A 14,151-nucleotide genomic window follows, 5' to 3' on the forward strand; every position below is an offset into this window, starting at 1 on the left:
GATGTCACTGTGTTCTGAGGGCTGGGGTAAGTTATTGCCAGCAGATGCAGACATGGTCAGTCTGGTGCACATCCTGTTGCTGGGTCTGTTCTTGTGCAAATGGCCTGTGAATTCTCATCTATTGATAGAATTTATGCCAAGATCTAAATTTCCAGATAAAAATGTCTTGGCACCAGCATACTGGTTTGCACCGCTCTGCAAATTATCTGTGGGTTTTTCTTTTTGTTGTCGAGTCTTGCAAAAACTGTTCTTTTGTAGGTATTTGTTCTACGGTAGATAGCCTCTGATTAGCTGAATTTGAGTTAGGTTTTTTATTAAGTATTTAGTTGTCTCCTGTTCTAAATTTCAGTTAGCACACTTTTATTGAAGTGTCTTTAGAGTATGGTGTTTCTTTATAGATGGAGCAATGTTTGCATTGGTTGTTAGTACCATATTTGCCTAACACAAATTAATCAATAAAATTATCCCATTTTTTTCTGGGTTTATTGGGGGAAAACAATTTTTCCTCTTTTCAGTGTTTTACATTACAATGTACATGTTTTTTTTTTTCCTATCAAAGAAAAGACATTAGGGTAAGAGGGATGTGGAAAGTATAAAAGGAAATTAAAAAATATGAGACTCTTTCCTCTGGAGAAAATGAAATACTCATTTCACATCCTTTAGGGGAGAAGGAAAATAAATAACAAAATGTTTTGAGCTTAAAAGATAGTTTTTCATCAAAAAAGTGAATGAAGAGCTTCAAATATTTATGTATATGACCTATGTGAAGCATTGGTATCACTGAATCTCTAGACATGATTTGTACTAAACTCGATATCCCGAGCTGTTAAAGCTATTTTCTAGATATCTTTTTCTTTTCCCAGGACTTTTGTGTTTTTGACAGCAATGAGTATGTGTTTGTCAGCATTAAATTGTTTTACATTAACTAAAATAACTACCTATATCGAGATCTTAACCCTTTTAAACCACGTTTTAGACCTGTGTTAAGGTATAATGAAGGCATTATATTACTATTAAGGTATTATCTGAAGTAGTGCTGTGTAAGTAGTACTGTATGTATATCCATAGCGTATTTGAAGTCTGTAGAGTTGGGATTTCTAAATGTATGTATGTTTCTTTCTCGTAACACCCAAGGATGAAACAAAATGTTGTGGAATACTGATAAAGGCAGGTGAAGCTGTAGCACAGAACTTGGGAGATGAGTACCTAGACACAGTCAGTTGTGCTGCAAGGCTTTTGCAGCTACTGATTAATGGGAGTCAGGGCTCAGAGCATCAGGGGCTGCCTGTTGGAAAGCTGTCGATCAGAAACTAACCCTCTGATCATCTGCTTTGCTTTGCTTATCTTTGGAAATCTGTCCGTGTGCTTTGGTGAAGTGTACTGAGTTAGTGCATTTAGATATATTTAGAAACACCCAGTGCATTGCATGCTGTTAAACAGATATATTTGAAAGCAAATTCAGAAGTAAAGCAATAAAAGAACTTCTGCTTGACAATTGACTCTTTCCTCCTTAGGTTAATTTAAAAAAAGTCGTAAGAATTTGATGTATTCATAGAATTAAACAATGGTTAAGGTTGGAAAAAGCCTAAGATCATTGAATCCAACTGTTAACCCAGCACCATTGTGTTCACTGTTAAACCATGTCCCCAAGTACCACATCCACATGTCTTTTGAACGCTTCCAGGGATGGTGATTCTGCTGCTTCACTGGGTAGCATGTTCCAATGCCTGACCACCCTTTCAATGAAGAAATTTTTCCTAAAATCTAAATCTCCTCTGGTGCAACTTGAGGTCGTTTCCTCTTGTCCTATCGCTTGTTACTTGGGAGAAGAGACCAACCCTCACCCCCCTCTGTCCTCCTTTCAGGTAGCTGTAGAGAGTGATAAGGTCTGCCCTGATCCTCCTTTTCTCCAGGGTGAACACTCCCAGCTCCCTCAGCTACTCTTCATCAGATTTGTGCTCCAGACCCTTCACCAGCTTTGTTGCCCTTCTCTGGACACACTTCAGCACCTCAATGTCCTTCTTGTAGTGAGAGGCCCAAAACTCAACACAGGATTGGAGGTGCAGCCTCAGCAGTGCTGAGTACAAGGGCACAATCACTGTCCTAGTCCTGCTGGTCCCACTATTGCAGATACAGGCCAGGATGCCACTGGGCTTCTTGGCCACCTGAGCACTGCTGCCTCATGTTCAGCTGCTGTTGACCAGCACCCCCAGGTGCTTTTCTGCTGGGCAGCTTTCCAGCCACTCTTCCCCTACCTAGAGCCCTGCACTGGGTTGTTGTGACCCAAGGGAGGGACCTGGCACTTGGCCTTGTTGAACCTCCTACCATTGGCCTCTTCCCATGGATCCAGCCTGTCCAGATCCCTTTGTCGAGCCTTCTTGCCCACCAGCAGATCAAACATTCCCTCTGATCTTGTTGTGTCTGTGAACTGACTGAGGGTGCCCTTGATCCCGTTGTCCCGATCATCAGTAAAGACATTAAACCGACTGGCCCCAACACTGATCTCTGGGGAACATCCCCAGCGAGCAGGTGCCAGCTGGATGTAACTCCATTCACCAACATTCTGGGCCCAGCCATCCAGACAGTTTTTTAGCCAGCGAAGAGCCGAGCCAAGCCATGAGCAGCCAACTTCTCCAGGAGATGCTGTGGGAAACAGTGCCAAAGGCTATAGTAAAGTCCAGGCAGACACGTCCACAGTCTTTTCCTCATCTACTTAGCAGGTCACCTTGTCACAGAAGGAGATCAGTTTGGTCAAGCAGGAGGTGCCCATGCTGGCTGGGCTTGATTTCCCTGCTTGTTCTGCACATGCTGTGTGATGGCACTCAAGGTGATCTGCTTCGTGACCTCCCCAGCACTGAGGTCAGGCTGATAGGCTTGTAATTTTCTGGATCTTCCTTCCATCCTTTCTTGTAGATAGGTGTCACAGTTGCTAATCTCCAGTCAGCTGTGACCTTCCTGGTTAGCCAGAGCTGTTGGTAAACAGTTGAAAGTTGCAAGCTCCTCCACCAGCCTCCTCAGTAACCTCATGTGGGTCCCATCCAGCCCCATGGACTTGTGGATGTCTAAGTGGCATAGCAGGTCACGGGCCATTTCCTGGATTATGGGGTCTTGATTCTATTCGTCATTTCTGTCTTCCAGCTCATGTTTTCACTAAAATGTGAACTAAAATTTGCAACAACAAATGGATTTAACCATTCTTCTGTGTAAATAACAAATAACAGGAGCAGCAGAATAAAATGTTTTGTCTGACAACTTTTAACTCCTGTTGATGAAAGAATTGGAAGAGGTTGTGTCAGGTTTCAAGAACTGTGATGCTGATTTTATGTAACTTACTATTTTGTTATTTGTAACTTTATGGATCATTTATTGCAGTGTCTTGAAGTTGTTTCTTTCAGTTAAATAATGTTGGGGTTTGGGGCTTTGGTTTTTTCCCCCCCTATTGTCAAGCAATATGAAATAGTAATTCTGTGATCAAAAACTACTTTGGAGAATAAAAACGTTTCTGGAAGTGTGTCATGCTGGGTACAGTACACCTTGGCAAGGAAAATAAGCTTCTAAACGAAACAGTTTGTGTATATGTCTGATGCCTATTAAAAATCTTGGAATATATGAGTATCAGGGAAATATCAAAACAAAATTGACCTAATAAATATGTTTGGATCTGGACCCAAGAAATCTGTCAATATTACTACCGACATTAAATTGATCTGTTTCAGGTGTGGTGTATGTTCTCTTAAAATTTATTTATTATTTCAAGTAAGGCCTTTAATTGGACTTCCACTCTCATTTATAGCCAGTGTAGGTGATGCCACCTCCTGAACCAGGGTAGTTATATGCTTCATATCCTTTCCCACCTCCCTATCTGTGTTCCTGTTACATTTGTTATCTGACTTTGTTGCATATGGGTTTATGGAAAGGTGGCTCAAAGAAGTGATCTGGCTGAAAAAAAAAATTATTTTTAGGTTACTGATTAGGATTTTCATATAGTCAGTTGAATGCTTTTCCCAGAGCAAGGAAGGCAGAAGGAAGTACACAGCAGGGGATGGCCAGTGATCTTCTCCTGGCAGCAGTGTTCAATTATGTTACCTTAAAGAGAGCCTGAAGTAAAGTCAGCTGGAACTGCAGCTAGGCTAAGGCTTTGATTTCTAGGCTAAGTTTAAGGGATTGTGGTCTGTTTAATCTGCTGTAGATCTTCTTGTGTTATTTAGGTTAACAGGTCATATTGAGAGACACGTTTTATTGCCTCATTGCAATGCTGGGAATTCAGTCCTGCAGGACTTTACTTGGTTGACAGTCATTATTCAGGTGAATGGTTCCATTGGCCTAGCTTGGACCGGAATTCAGTAAATTACTTGCACAAGAATTCTTTGACCTTCGTTTTCTTATAACAAGAGACAGCATATAATGGATGTCTGCAGATGATGCTTTATGAATGTGCTCCAAATTTACAGAACCCTGAGGGAAGAACAATGTTATATACCTATTATTATTTTCTTTCTTCTCTCCTACTTGTATAGTCTTGTTCCTATCTCTGTCTTTCCTATCTGCCATGTGCCTTTTGCTCTTCATTCAATATGAACCAGGTAGTCTCTTGGATTAAACCAGCTTCTCTATGCCTTTCCAGTTGAAAAATGGGTACAGTTAGGTTAACCAAAAAGATGTGAGTAATAAAATTTGGCTAATATTATCCAGTGCTGGTTAAGGTGGATAGTCCTGGTGAAAATTGAAAGGCATTTTTATCTAAAATAGAGGGAGAACACTTTGTGCTACAATGCAGTGGAACCAAGTTTGACTGTAACTGATTCAGTATAGGAAATTGGAACTATTTAGCTTATTATTCTTATTTTCACTTTCCAGTCTTGGAACTTTTTTCTGATGGATATCTTCAGTGGATACCTCGCATGTTTTTTGTTTTTTACTGTTCTTTATTTCTTCTTGGTTATTTTTACTTTTTTAACAATGTCAGGCAAATAAATGTTTCTTTCACTGTTTGCATGGGTCTCTCATGCTTCTGACCACTTCAGTTCTCTGCCGGGAAGCAGTGGGTTTTTCATCAGGCCCGGGCAGTCTCAATTCGCCTGAACATCAAGGTTATAGGATCAGTCTTCATTTGCTTAATTAAGTTGCTGTTTATGTAGCTCAGAAGTGAGTTGTGACAGTCACACTGTCAGACTGTTCCAGCTGCACGGTTTTGAGAGTGGTTTTACTTTAGTCCTCTACAGGAGACCTCATAGTCCAAAGCAATTCCTGCAGAGTTCACCCAAGTTCTGCTTGAACAGAAGCTAGATCCACGAACTAGGCTCTTCCACCAAAGAGCTGCACAAATGAGATGTCCATGTTACACTCTGTAAGGACAGGAAGGAAAGGAATGATATGTTCTACAATTTCATTCAGTGTTTCTTCAGCTGGTATTTGTCTTTTTCACTCCTCTTCCGATCTACTTCAGCTGACTGTACCTGCTGCACCTCCTTACTATAGGGCTAGTGCCCTTCAGCACACCAAAGGATGTGGTTATTCTCTTGGATCCCAGTCAGCCTCTTTAGTGTTCACGTTTGCACAGCTTAACCTGCTGATGTTTATCTGAATTGTTGATCAGTCATAGCAGCTTGCTGTATTTATGCTGTGGTATCTTGTGAGTGTTGTGTGTGCTGCCTGCCCCCTCTGCCCCCCACGGCTAGTTTAGTAGTTCCCCACAGTGTTTTTGAATGCTCAGAGAATAAATCTGTGTCAGAAATCCTCTGCCAGAGATAAGATTTAAAACACACAACCGGAGAAAAGAGCCCTGCCGTGCTCCGTGTGCTCAAATATTAGAGGCCATCTGTATGGATGGTCACATTATTCCATGTACTGTGTTTCATCATCAATATATATGACAAAAAGGTTAAAACTTTATTCCATCCATTTCAGAGATATTAATAAAGTGTAAAATAAAAGAATAATTTGCTAAGGGATGAGGTTTGCTGTTCCCACCTGGTAAAGCTACTGGTGTTACTATGTGGTGTATATTGAAACTTGGCAGAGCAGAATTGGATGACAGATTAGAATCTGAGAGTGTGGAGGCTGGGAAGCAGTTAGATTCATAACCAGAGAAAGGAGTAGAAGGGATCACTGTCTGGTGTATTAGTTTACTAGGATGCTACTTTATTTCAGATTGTACCCAGAATTCATGGTACCAGAAGTGCTCTGTGTCATTAGAGTGCAGATGTCACTGCAGAGTTGCCCACCTTCAGCAGGGTGAGAGCTGAGTGCAGGCATCCTTCTCCCTGCCAGTAGGAGGATACTCTGCAGAACTCTCTGCACTGAAGTTTCCTCCTTCTGTCAGAGTTCCCTCCTGCACTTCAGTTTTCTGTCTTGCATCTTCTCTGGTTGTAGCCAGGACTGCAGAGAACTAATTGGGGAAGGCCTAATGGACCTGAGTCCTTTTGGCAATAGGAGGCAAAAATAAATCAGATGAAGCTGAGCTCTGATGAGACTGAATGGAGTGTGTTTAGCTCTTCTGCATAAAGGACTGGTTCAGTTCCTTGCACCTTAGTGTCCTGGAATCATATTGATTTATTTTGTGGTGAAGTTTGCTCAAGAAGCTTGCTAATTTTTTAATTACTAATGCTACAGTGCAGTGGCTCCCTGTCTTCAGTTTTGCTGGTGCAACTGATTGTGGGTTGCTGCTTAAATTGCATCAGTGATGTAGCCTGAAATAAAAATGTTAAAAAGTTCATTTTACTCCATTTCACTGATCTGGTTTAAGGGGTAGACCTATACAGATAGTTGTGTCAGCAGCTGAAGGAGTGGTGGAGGGAAGAAGAGAACCTCCTAGACTGGTTTTACCACTAGTGAATATGTATGTCAAACTTCCATAGGCTTGCAGAGGTGGGGCAAGGTAGACTATGCCAGCAGCTTTCCTGTCTCAGATATATCATCTTTTCTCACTGGCTTTAAGCTGCCAGCTTGCAACTTTGGGGTGGGAACAAACTTTAATGCACTGTTACTGTCAATATATACCAGGCTGAATCTGGTTCAGTGTATGATACATTCACTGAAATGAAACTACTACTATTGTGTGTTTTGCAGCACTTAGTATTTAATGTTTGGAGAGCCGAAGTGTTAAGATACAGCTTAGCTCACATATATACTGCATATGTAGGACTTTGTTCAAAATGAACTGATCAGTTCATTTTAGTGTCTTGACTTTAAAAAATGAAAGAGATGTAATGCTCCCAGTCTACGGGCATCTTAGGGAATGATTCAGAAGTTTTCAACCACTTTTATATCCTAATTTCTCCATAGACTTAATGCTGCCTTTCAATATATTGCTGCTCATTTTAGCGAGTGAATGTAAGGGAGAGATAAGCAAAGCAGAAGACAAAAGAATCCTAAAGATTCTTCTTTCTGTGTGCAGCTCTCTATGCCAATACACTGAGCAAAAATAATTTAAGAATTTTTCTCTTCTAGTTGTTGTGAAAGCCTCTTTACTGCTAATATAAATTTTTTTACAGGTTAAGAGACTTATTCCTAAAGGTTAATATAGTCATCAAGATGTTCTTTAGCCATATGAATTTCAGGAATGGAATTCCTAGTTCCTCACATAAGTTTACACAGTCTGTTTCTGAGGCACTTGTAGCATCATAGGCTCCTATATCTACTATCTTGCCAGTTAGCTGTTAATGGAGAATAGTGCTGTTCAGGGAGCATGGAGAAAATCTGTCCTGATGCCAGGTGCTCCTCTCCATTTGGAGGATATGGTGTTAAGTTTGCATCTGATTATCAGACTATTTTTCCTTTGCTTAAAAAACTTGTTAAGGTGGTATACTTTGAGTTGTCCCTAATCTGGGAATACTTAAAGTTTGCAGTAGGGTGATTCCCAAGTATAGGATGTCCTATAATGATATTCCTTTGCATGTCATTTGGAGCAGTTGGAGTGGAATGTGTGTCAAACCTGTTCCCTGTCTGTGATCTCTCGTATGGAATTGGTTCACACTGCCCTAGGATATTTGGAGATAAACTTGATATTAGGAACTTGATAGGAGGCAGTGGTAGCAGAAAGACCGTTCTGTTGTGATCTTGAAGTATGTTGGAAGAATGTTATGTCAAAATGCTTATTTTCAGATATGCAGTCTTGAAGAATTTTAGAGATGAGTCAACTTCTGACCTCCTTTTTCTGAGGCAGAAAATGAGGTTTTTTTGGGCTCTCAGAATAACTGAGAGTCAGCAGAGACTGTGCAGTCAGCAGTGTGTGCACATGTGCTGATTATGTCCATGGCACACCTTTGTGATTGAACACCTTGGTCAGTACAGACATCTTAGGAGAAGGAAATAATGGTAGGGAGTTTTTGGACCGTGTCCAAGTTTCTCAGCATGTAAGTCTACCCCATACTATAGTTTTTGGAGGCTTGTCTCCCGAATGTCAGGGTGTGGAATCCAGGAATAAAGTCTTGGAGGTAGAGCAGCAAGTAGCTTTAATATATGTCATAGTTTCAAGATCTGGAGGAGAAAGCTTCATTTGTCACAAACCAACTTTAATATTCAAGTAAAGGTTAAGGGGAAACACACCCATTCACTTTTTAAGAATGGCAGCTTCCTTAATGTCAGTTATTAGCTTTGATGTGTGTGGTTTCTTTTTCAATGCTTCTGTGATCATTCCATTTTTTTATTTTATTTTTGCTTTTTTTCCTAGAGATGTGAATTATGCCCTCATAAGGATGGTGCTTTAAAGAGAACAGATAATGGGGGTAAGTTTTATTCTTACTTTTTGTGAACGCTCTTATTTTGTATGAGGGAAATAAATCTGTGGGAAAAAAATTATAGGAAACCTAAACATAAGCAAAAACACTGGCTGGTTTGGAAAGAGATAACTGTTTTACAGTAACCTTTATTTGTCCAATTTAGGTTGAATTTAGTTTGAGAACATCTACCATTATTCTTAGTTGCATTTTTAGGAAAAAAGACCAGAAGAATGGCATTTTAACATAAGATTTTAATGTGTAAAATGGCTAAATTTTAAGTGTATTTAGTTGGAACCTGAGCATTTATAGAAAGCTGTTGAAAGTGCACCATTCACGGAGGAAAGTGGAATCTTTATGTCTGTAGCCCAGACTAAATGCACCAGTGTATTTGCAAAGGATGGCTCTTTCATGCCTGATTTACTAATAGGTTCTGTAACAAAGAAGTTAGAGCCGGAAAGCTGCAGTAGTGATTACCCCTCCTTTGCATCTTTCTAGTTTCACTGTTCAGGTTATCATCAGTTCTGCTCCTGCTGAGTAGAACTGCTAGAGAAGGTATCCACTGAGTAGCCTGTCTTGATTATGTTTATACTAATAGCTGGGTAATATGAATGAAAAATTGCAATGAACTTTTCAATCACTTCTGAAATCCCTTCTTCTCTCTTTACTAGATACTTCTAAACTCCCATCCATCGTTTATCTGTAAATAGCCTTGGTCAGTTTGATACTGAGCCCTTTTCTCTTGTGAGAGGAGAAAGTGTTGTTCCGGATTAAGGATTTCATTTGGACAGTCTATGTAGTCTGCATAGTCTATGTCTGTGCAAATTGTATTCTGCAGATTTTATACTGCATATGTAATATTCAGGCTAATTATACCTTAGCTTAGTGTCAGTGCAGCTTGATATTTCTGTTGCAGTTGAGTTGCAGGAACACAGAGCCTGCTCATTTTTGGGCTGATCTAACCTTGTGTACTCTTGGACTGCTTCATTCAGTATATGCTCCAGGTTTACTATTCTAGTGTCTGCTCTCTTGCACACCTTAGTGAACTCGGTGCTCTGTGTGTGTGTTGGGAGATTGTATTGAGGCTGTGTTGTCATGTGTCAGTGAAACTATCATCTTAAGTACCAGCCCAGTACTGTATTCTTATTCCTTTTCCTCAGTATTCCTTTCAGGAGAGGTTGATACATCGCAGTGTTGAATTAATTTCTTCAGAAATGGCTGCTGAACACTTTCTTTTTTAGGAAATAACTGATAAGAAAGCCTCAAATCAATTGAAACAGTAAAATTTATGAAACGTTTTCAGGTAGCATTCAAGTAGCATTTGGGAATGCTTTGCTATTGTCTGTGTTGGTTTTTAAACTTTTTCTTTGCTTAAAGTCTTGAGAACTTATTTTGATGGTGTGCACTGAAGATCTGAGCATCCTATTAGTTATCTCCCTTATGACTCTATTATAATTATAAATTCTTGTCTGAAAGTGAGTTACTGTATAAGATTGAAATTAAGTAGCAAAGATGTTACAGTGTACTATAATTTTAATGCTCAAGTATTTTTATCAGTGAAAGCTTCATAGTGAAAATTTCATAGGGTGAGCGGCTTAAGAATTTATATTTCCTTCCAAAAACATCCAGCCTTAGTAACAGACCATGTCCATGGTGTTGAACACAGCAATGGATCAAATGTCCTTTAAATAACAGATTTACAGAAGGATAGTAACCTTGGAAGAAACAAACTCTGACTGGTGTTGCATTTCAGGAATCTACAGTCTACATTCTTAACCTGAACTTTCCTGTCAGAGAGTTGTCTAATAAGATGTTGTGTCAGAAGATTTTCAAACTTAAAGAATAAAGGTTGAAGATCACGTACTGGGCTTTCCAGTTGAAAATGGCATTTACAGTATGTTAATACTTAATTTTTTTTAATGCTGTTACACCATTTATTGCCAAGTGAAATGATAAAACGATGCAGGTATTCCTGAAGAAACTTTGAAACAAAGATTTCTGATAAAATCTTGTAAGGATCTAGCTTTATAAACTTGTAATTATGGAGTGTCCTCTAAGTATAGAAATAAATGGTCTTAGATTTTCAGGACAAGTGAAGAAATTGCTGATTTTATGTCAGTGATATAAAGTTATGCTTCCTTCTGTCTTCTGGCAACAAGTAACTTCATTTTGTAGCCAGAAAACCAATGCAGTTTTTGTTTTGAGTATGCGGAGAGCTGAGCTCACACATGGTCTGCTGCTCTTGTGGATTTTTTTTTTCTTTTAACAGTCTTCTGGATATTTACTTTTTAATAAGGTGAAGAAATGTGGTTTGGGCCTTGAAGGTACTGTATTTTCTTTTATGTCAGGGATCTTAATGGTCTAGTGAGCTTTTACTATAGGGTTCCATGATTTTCTTAACCTGTGGTGAGATGCTGTTACTGCATGGAGTCATTTCCCTGATCCAGCTGCCCATGCTATTGCTGATGTAAGGGAATGGCCAGGCTTGTTCTCTGAGCAGCAGCCTGTACACTGGCTGTCTTCACTCACAGTCACACAACTGTAGCTGAAAGCAGTCTAATCTTACAGCCCTTCTATAAAGGTGTTATCTTGCCTTTAAGAACTCTAGGGCACTGTAATGTGTGACAAAGTAGTTTGGGAATCAAACTTGTATTTTTTATAAGTACTTGAAACGGACTATAAGTATTTTTAATTGACTATACATTACGGTGGTGTATGGTGTGATTGTGTTGGTATTCTGTGAGGGTTTTTGTCCCTCTCTCCTACCCCCGAATGGTGTGAGGTTCCTTTGTGTGCATTTTTCCTTCTGTTCCCTCTCCTTTTACTGGCCTGTTGCTGCTTATCTGACCTTCTGGAGATCACCTTTTCTTTAGATTTGCTTTTTAGGTTCTACATTTCTGGTTGGAGCCATCTACTCTACCTTGCTTGTGCTTATCAGTACAGCTGCCGAGGGTTAATGTTGGGTTCTCTAGTATCATCTGTGGCAAATACAGAATTACACTTTTCAGTGATACCTTAAATACAGTATTCTTGGAGCAGTATTGTCATGGATCTTAGAAATTAAAAGTGACAGCCTGAGATAGTAAGAGGAGAGGAGCATATCGTGGATGCTGAATAACATTTGGCCTGCTCTTTTTATCACTGTGGACTAGATTCTTGGGAAAGTTCTCATGTGCCTTCTCCGAATACTTTTCCAGCCTACAAATATTTATGCTTTGGGCCTTCTTGAACCAGAGATGATATTTTTGTGTTTAATAAAAGAAGAGTTTCAATCACACTAATAAAGTTAAAGTGTTTAGTGTCCATAATGTTGTGTGGAAAGACATTTTGCAATTGAGCTGCATGATGTGTACACAAGGTGTACACTGATTTGTTTGTTTTGAACCTGTTGCCTCGTGGTTTCATTTGATGCCACTTGGCACTTGTGAAATGACAGGAAGTGGCAAGGATCAGTTATTCTGTGTTCATCTTTCCAATACCTCTTCCTGTAACCTTTTTGGGTACACTGGAGAGTACACAGGTTCTTGGCTTTGTGACGGTGGCTGCTGGTGCTGTGATCAGAACTTGTAGTGAGCCCAAAGAGAGAATTCTGCCTGGATTTGAGCGGAATATGTCCTAGTCTGCTTCAGTGTCCCTCCTGTGCTTTCCATTGTCGAGACATGAGCTGACCCTGAACAGAAGCAGCTAAGGTCTGTTTGCATATGTTTGTTTGGTCTCTGCACACTGTGTGAAAATAGTCATTCTGCTCCCTCACTTGCACAGATCTTGGAAACAATACAGTTGGATTTAGCAGAGTGTAGCCTGAACTAGTGTCCGTGATGTGGCTTGTCTGCCAATGAGTTTATCTATCCTAAGGATTATTAGGAGTTAACTGTATTTAGCTGTCCATTTTATTTAATTAATTTGTTAAAAGTAGTGGGATATTGCACAGTTATGATGGGGTATTTGCCAGAAATGTTAGGAAGAAGCTTTGAATAAGTTTTATTATTTTGCCTGCCTAATGTCTGTGAGTGTCTTACAGCTATGGTTAGGTTTTGTGAACAAAAATATTCTTCCCTATATCTGGATTTTGTATTCTTTGTTTTTAAATAAACATTAAGACTTCTTCAGTGTTCAGAGATTGGGGTTCTATAAATTATATTAAGCTATTTACTGTTTTTTTTTTAACATTTTTTATTTATTAATTTCCTATTGATAAAAAGTAGAAAATTAAGATTTAATTGACAGAGGAGCTTTTCTCTTTGAATACATGTATTGACAGAACTGCGTGATAAATTTGGTATTCATGTTCATTTAGAGGCATCATTGTGTTTTTAAACACACGACTGAATACAAAAGTTTTTTAAAATGACAAAACTTGATATGTATATGAGTTGCTTATTGATTTGCTGTCTTATGTGTAAGAAGGCTATTGAAAGATTAATTTTTCTTTAGCTTGGTACTCTTGTATGTGGATTAGTAGTTGCATAAAACATAAATACATTCTTTTGAAAAGCAGAAGAGTGACAAGTGAGGATTTGTTTATAGATACTTGAGAATTGTTGGCATTTGCAGTTTTGGGCCTTTCAGTTCAGTAATGTTTCTTTAACTGTTGCAGTGATTTCCTTTGGATTTTTGACACTCAGTGAGGAGGAAATAAAATCATGACCATTTGGAGTGATTATAGTTTTTTGAATCCCAGTTCTTTTATCTTCTCATAATACTGAATGTGCAGTCTGTTTTTTAAGCAGATTGTTCACTTGTATCTAATACTGTGCATCTCCCAATTAAATAGTTTTCTTGCAGTAACCTTTGTCCACAATTTTCTGTAAGCCTAAAAGGCTTGATTTTTCTGTATAAGTTGTTACTTTGAAATCTGATTCCAGTGGATGATGATCAGGAATGCTGTGTAACAGCATTCTTTGTGTGACTTTTCACCAAGACTTCTTTCATGCAGCTGCTTGGGGAAAGGCCAGATAACAATGTGGTGGGTTTATGTAATGTCCAGGCCCTCTTCCCACCCCATGGGTTAGCCTAGGGATTTCCCAAGTCTATAAAAACATTATATGCTAGGTTTTCCTGTTGCTCTTGTTATTATTAGAGTCAGCAGCTCTCACTGTCAGGTTTACTGTTCTGATGAGTTTTCTTGGTGTTAATGTCTAAGAATGTGGATGGTGTAATGTCATATATACACACTGAGCTATATGCATTTTACAAGTGTTTAGCTGCAAATGTTCTGGTCCTTGTGAGCAGATTTGCAGGAGTTTACGTGTGTAGTTACTTTTTTTTTTACTGGGAAAGACAGTAAAAATTGATAATAAACTTAAAATATTTCATTAATATAAATATATGTGTTACCATATAATATATTGTATATTTATGATTTATATTGCTAATAATCATAAAGTATATAATAAATGCTTATTTATGACATTTCTTCCTTTTGTTGTACAAA

At 38.9% G+C, this 14,151-nt stretch overlaps 1 protein-coding gene across 4 annotated transcripts in view; it reads left to right on the plus strand.

The window, feature by feature from the left end:
* MLLT10 (MLLT10 histone lysine methyltransferase DOT1L cofactor) overlaps positions 1 to 14,151 on the plus strand; it is a 125,158-nt gene that overhangs the window by 13,621 nt on the left and 97,386 nt on the right. For 3 of the 4 annotated variants that reach the window (XM_050325336.1, XM_050325320.1, XM_050325326.1), the window contains exon 3: positions 8,672 to 8,726. The exons of the other annotated variant lie outside the window; for it this stretch is intronic. In XM_050325336.1, the coding sequence (XP_050181293.1) occupies positions 8,672 to 8,726 (55 nt within the window). The remainder of the gene's footprint in view (positions 1 to 8,671; positions 8,727 to 14,151) is intronic. 4 annotated transcript variants of the gene reach the window in all.

Source organism: Myiozetetes cayanensis, unplaced genomic scaffold, assembly GCF_022539395.1.
Source record: "Myiozetetes cayanensis isolate MyiCay16 unplaced genomic scaffold, myiCay2020 scf1, whole genome shotgun sequence".
Lineage (NCBI taxonomy): Eukaryota > Metazoa > Chordata > Aves > Passeriformes > Tyrannidae > Myiozetetes > Myiozetetes cayanensis.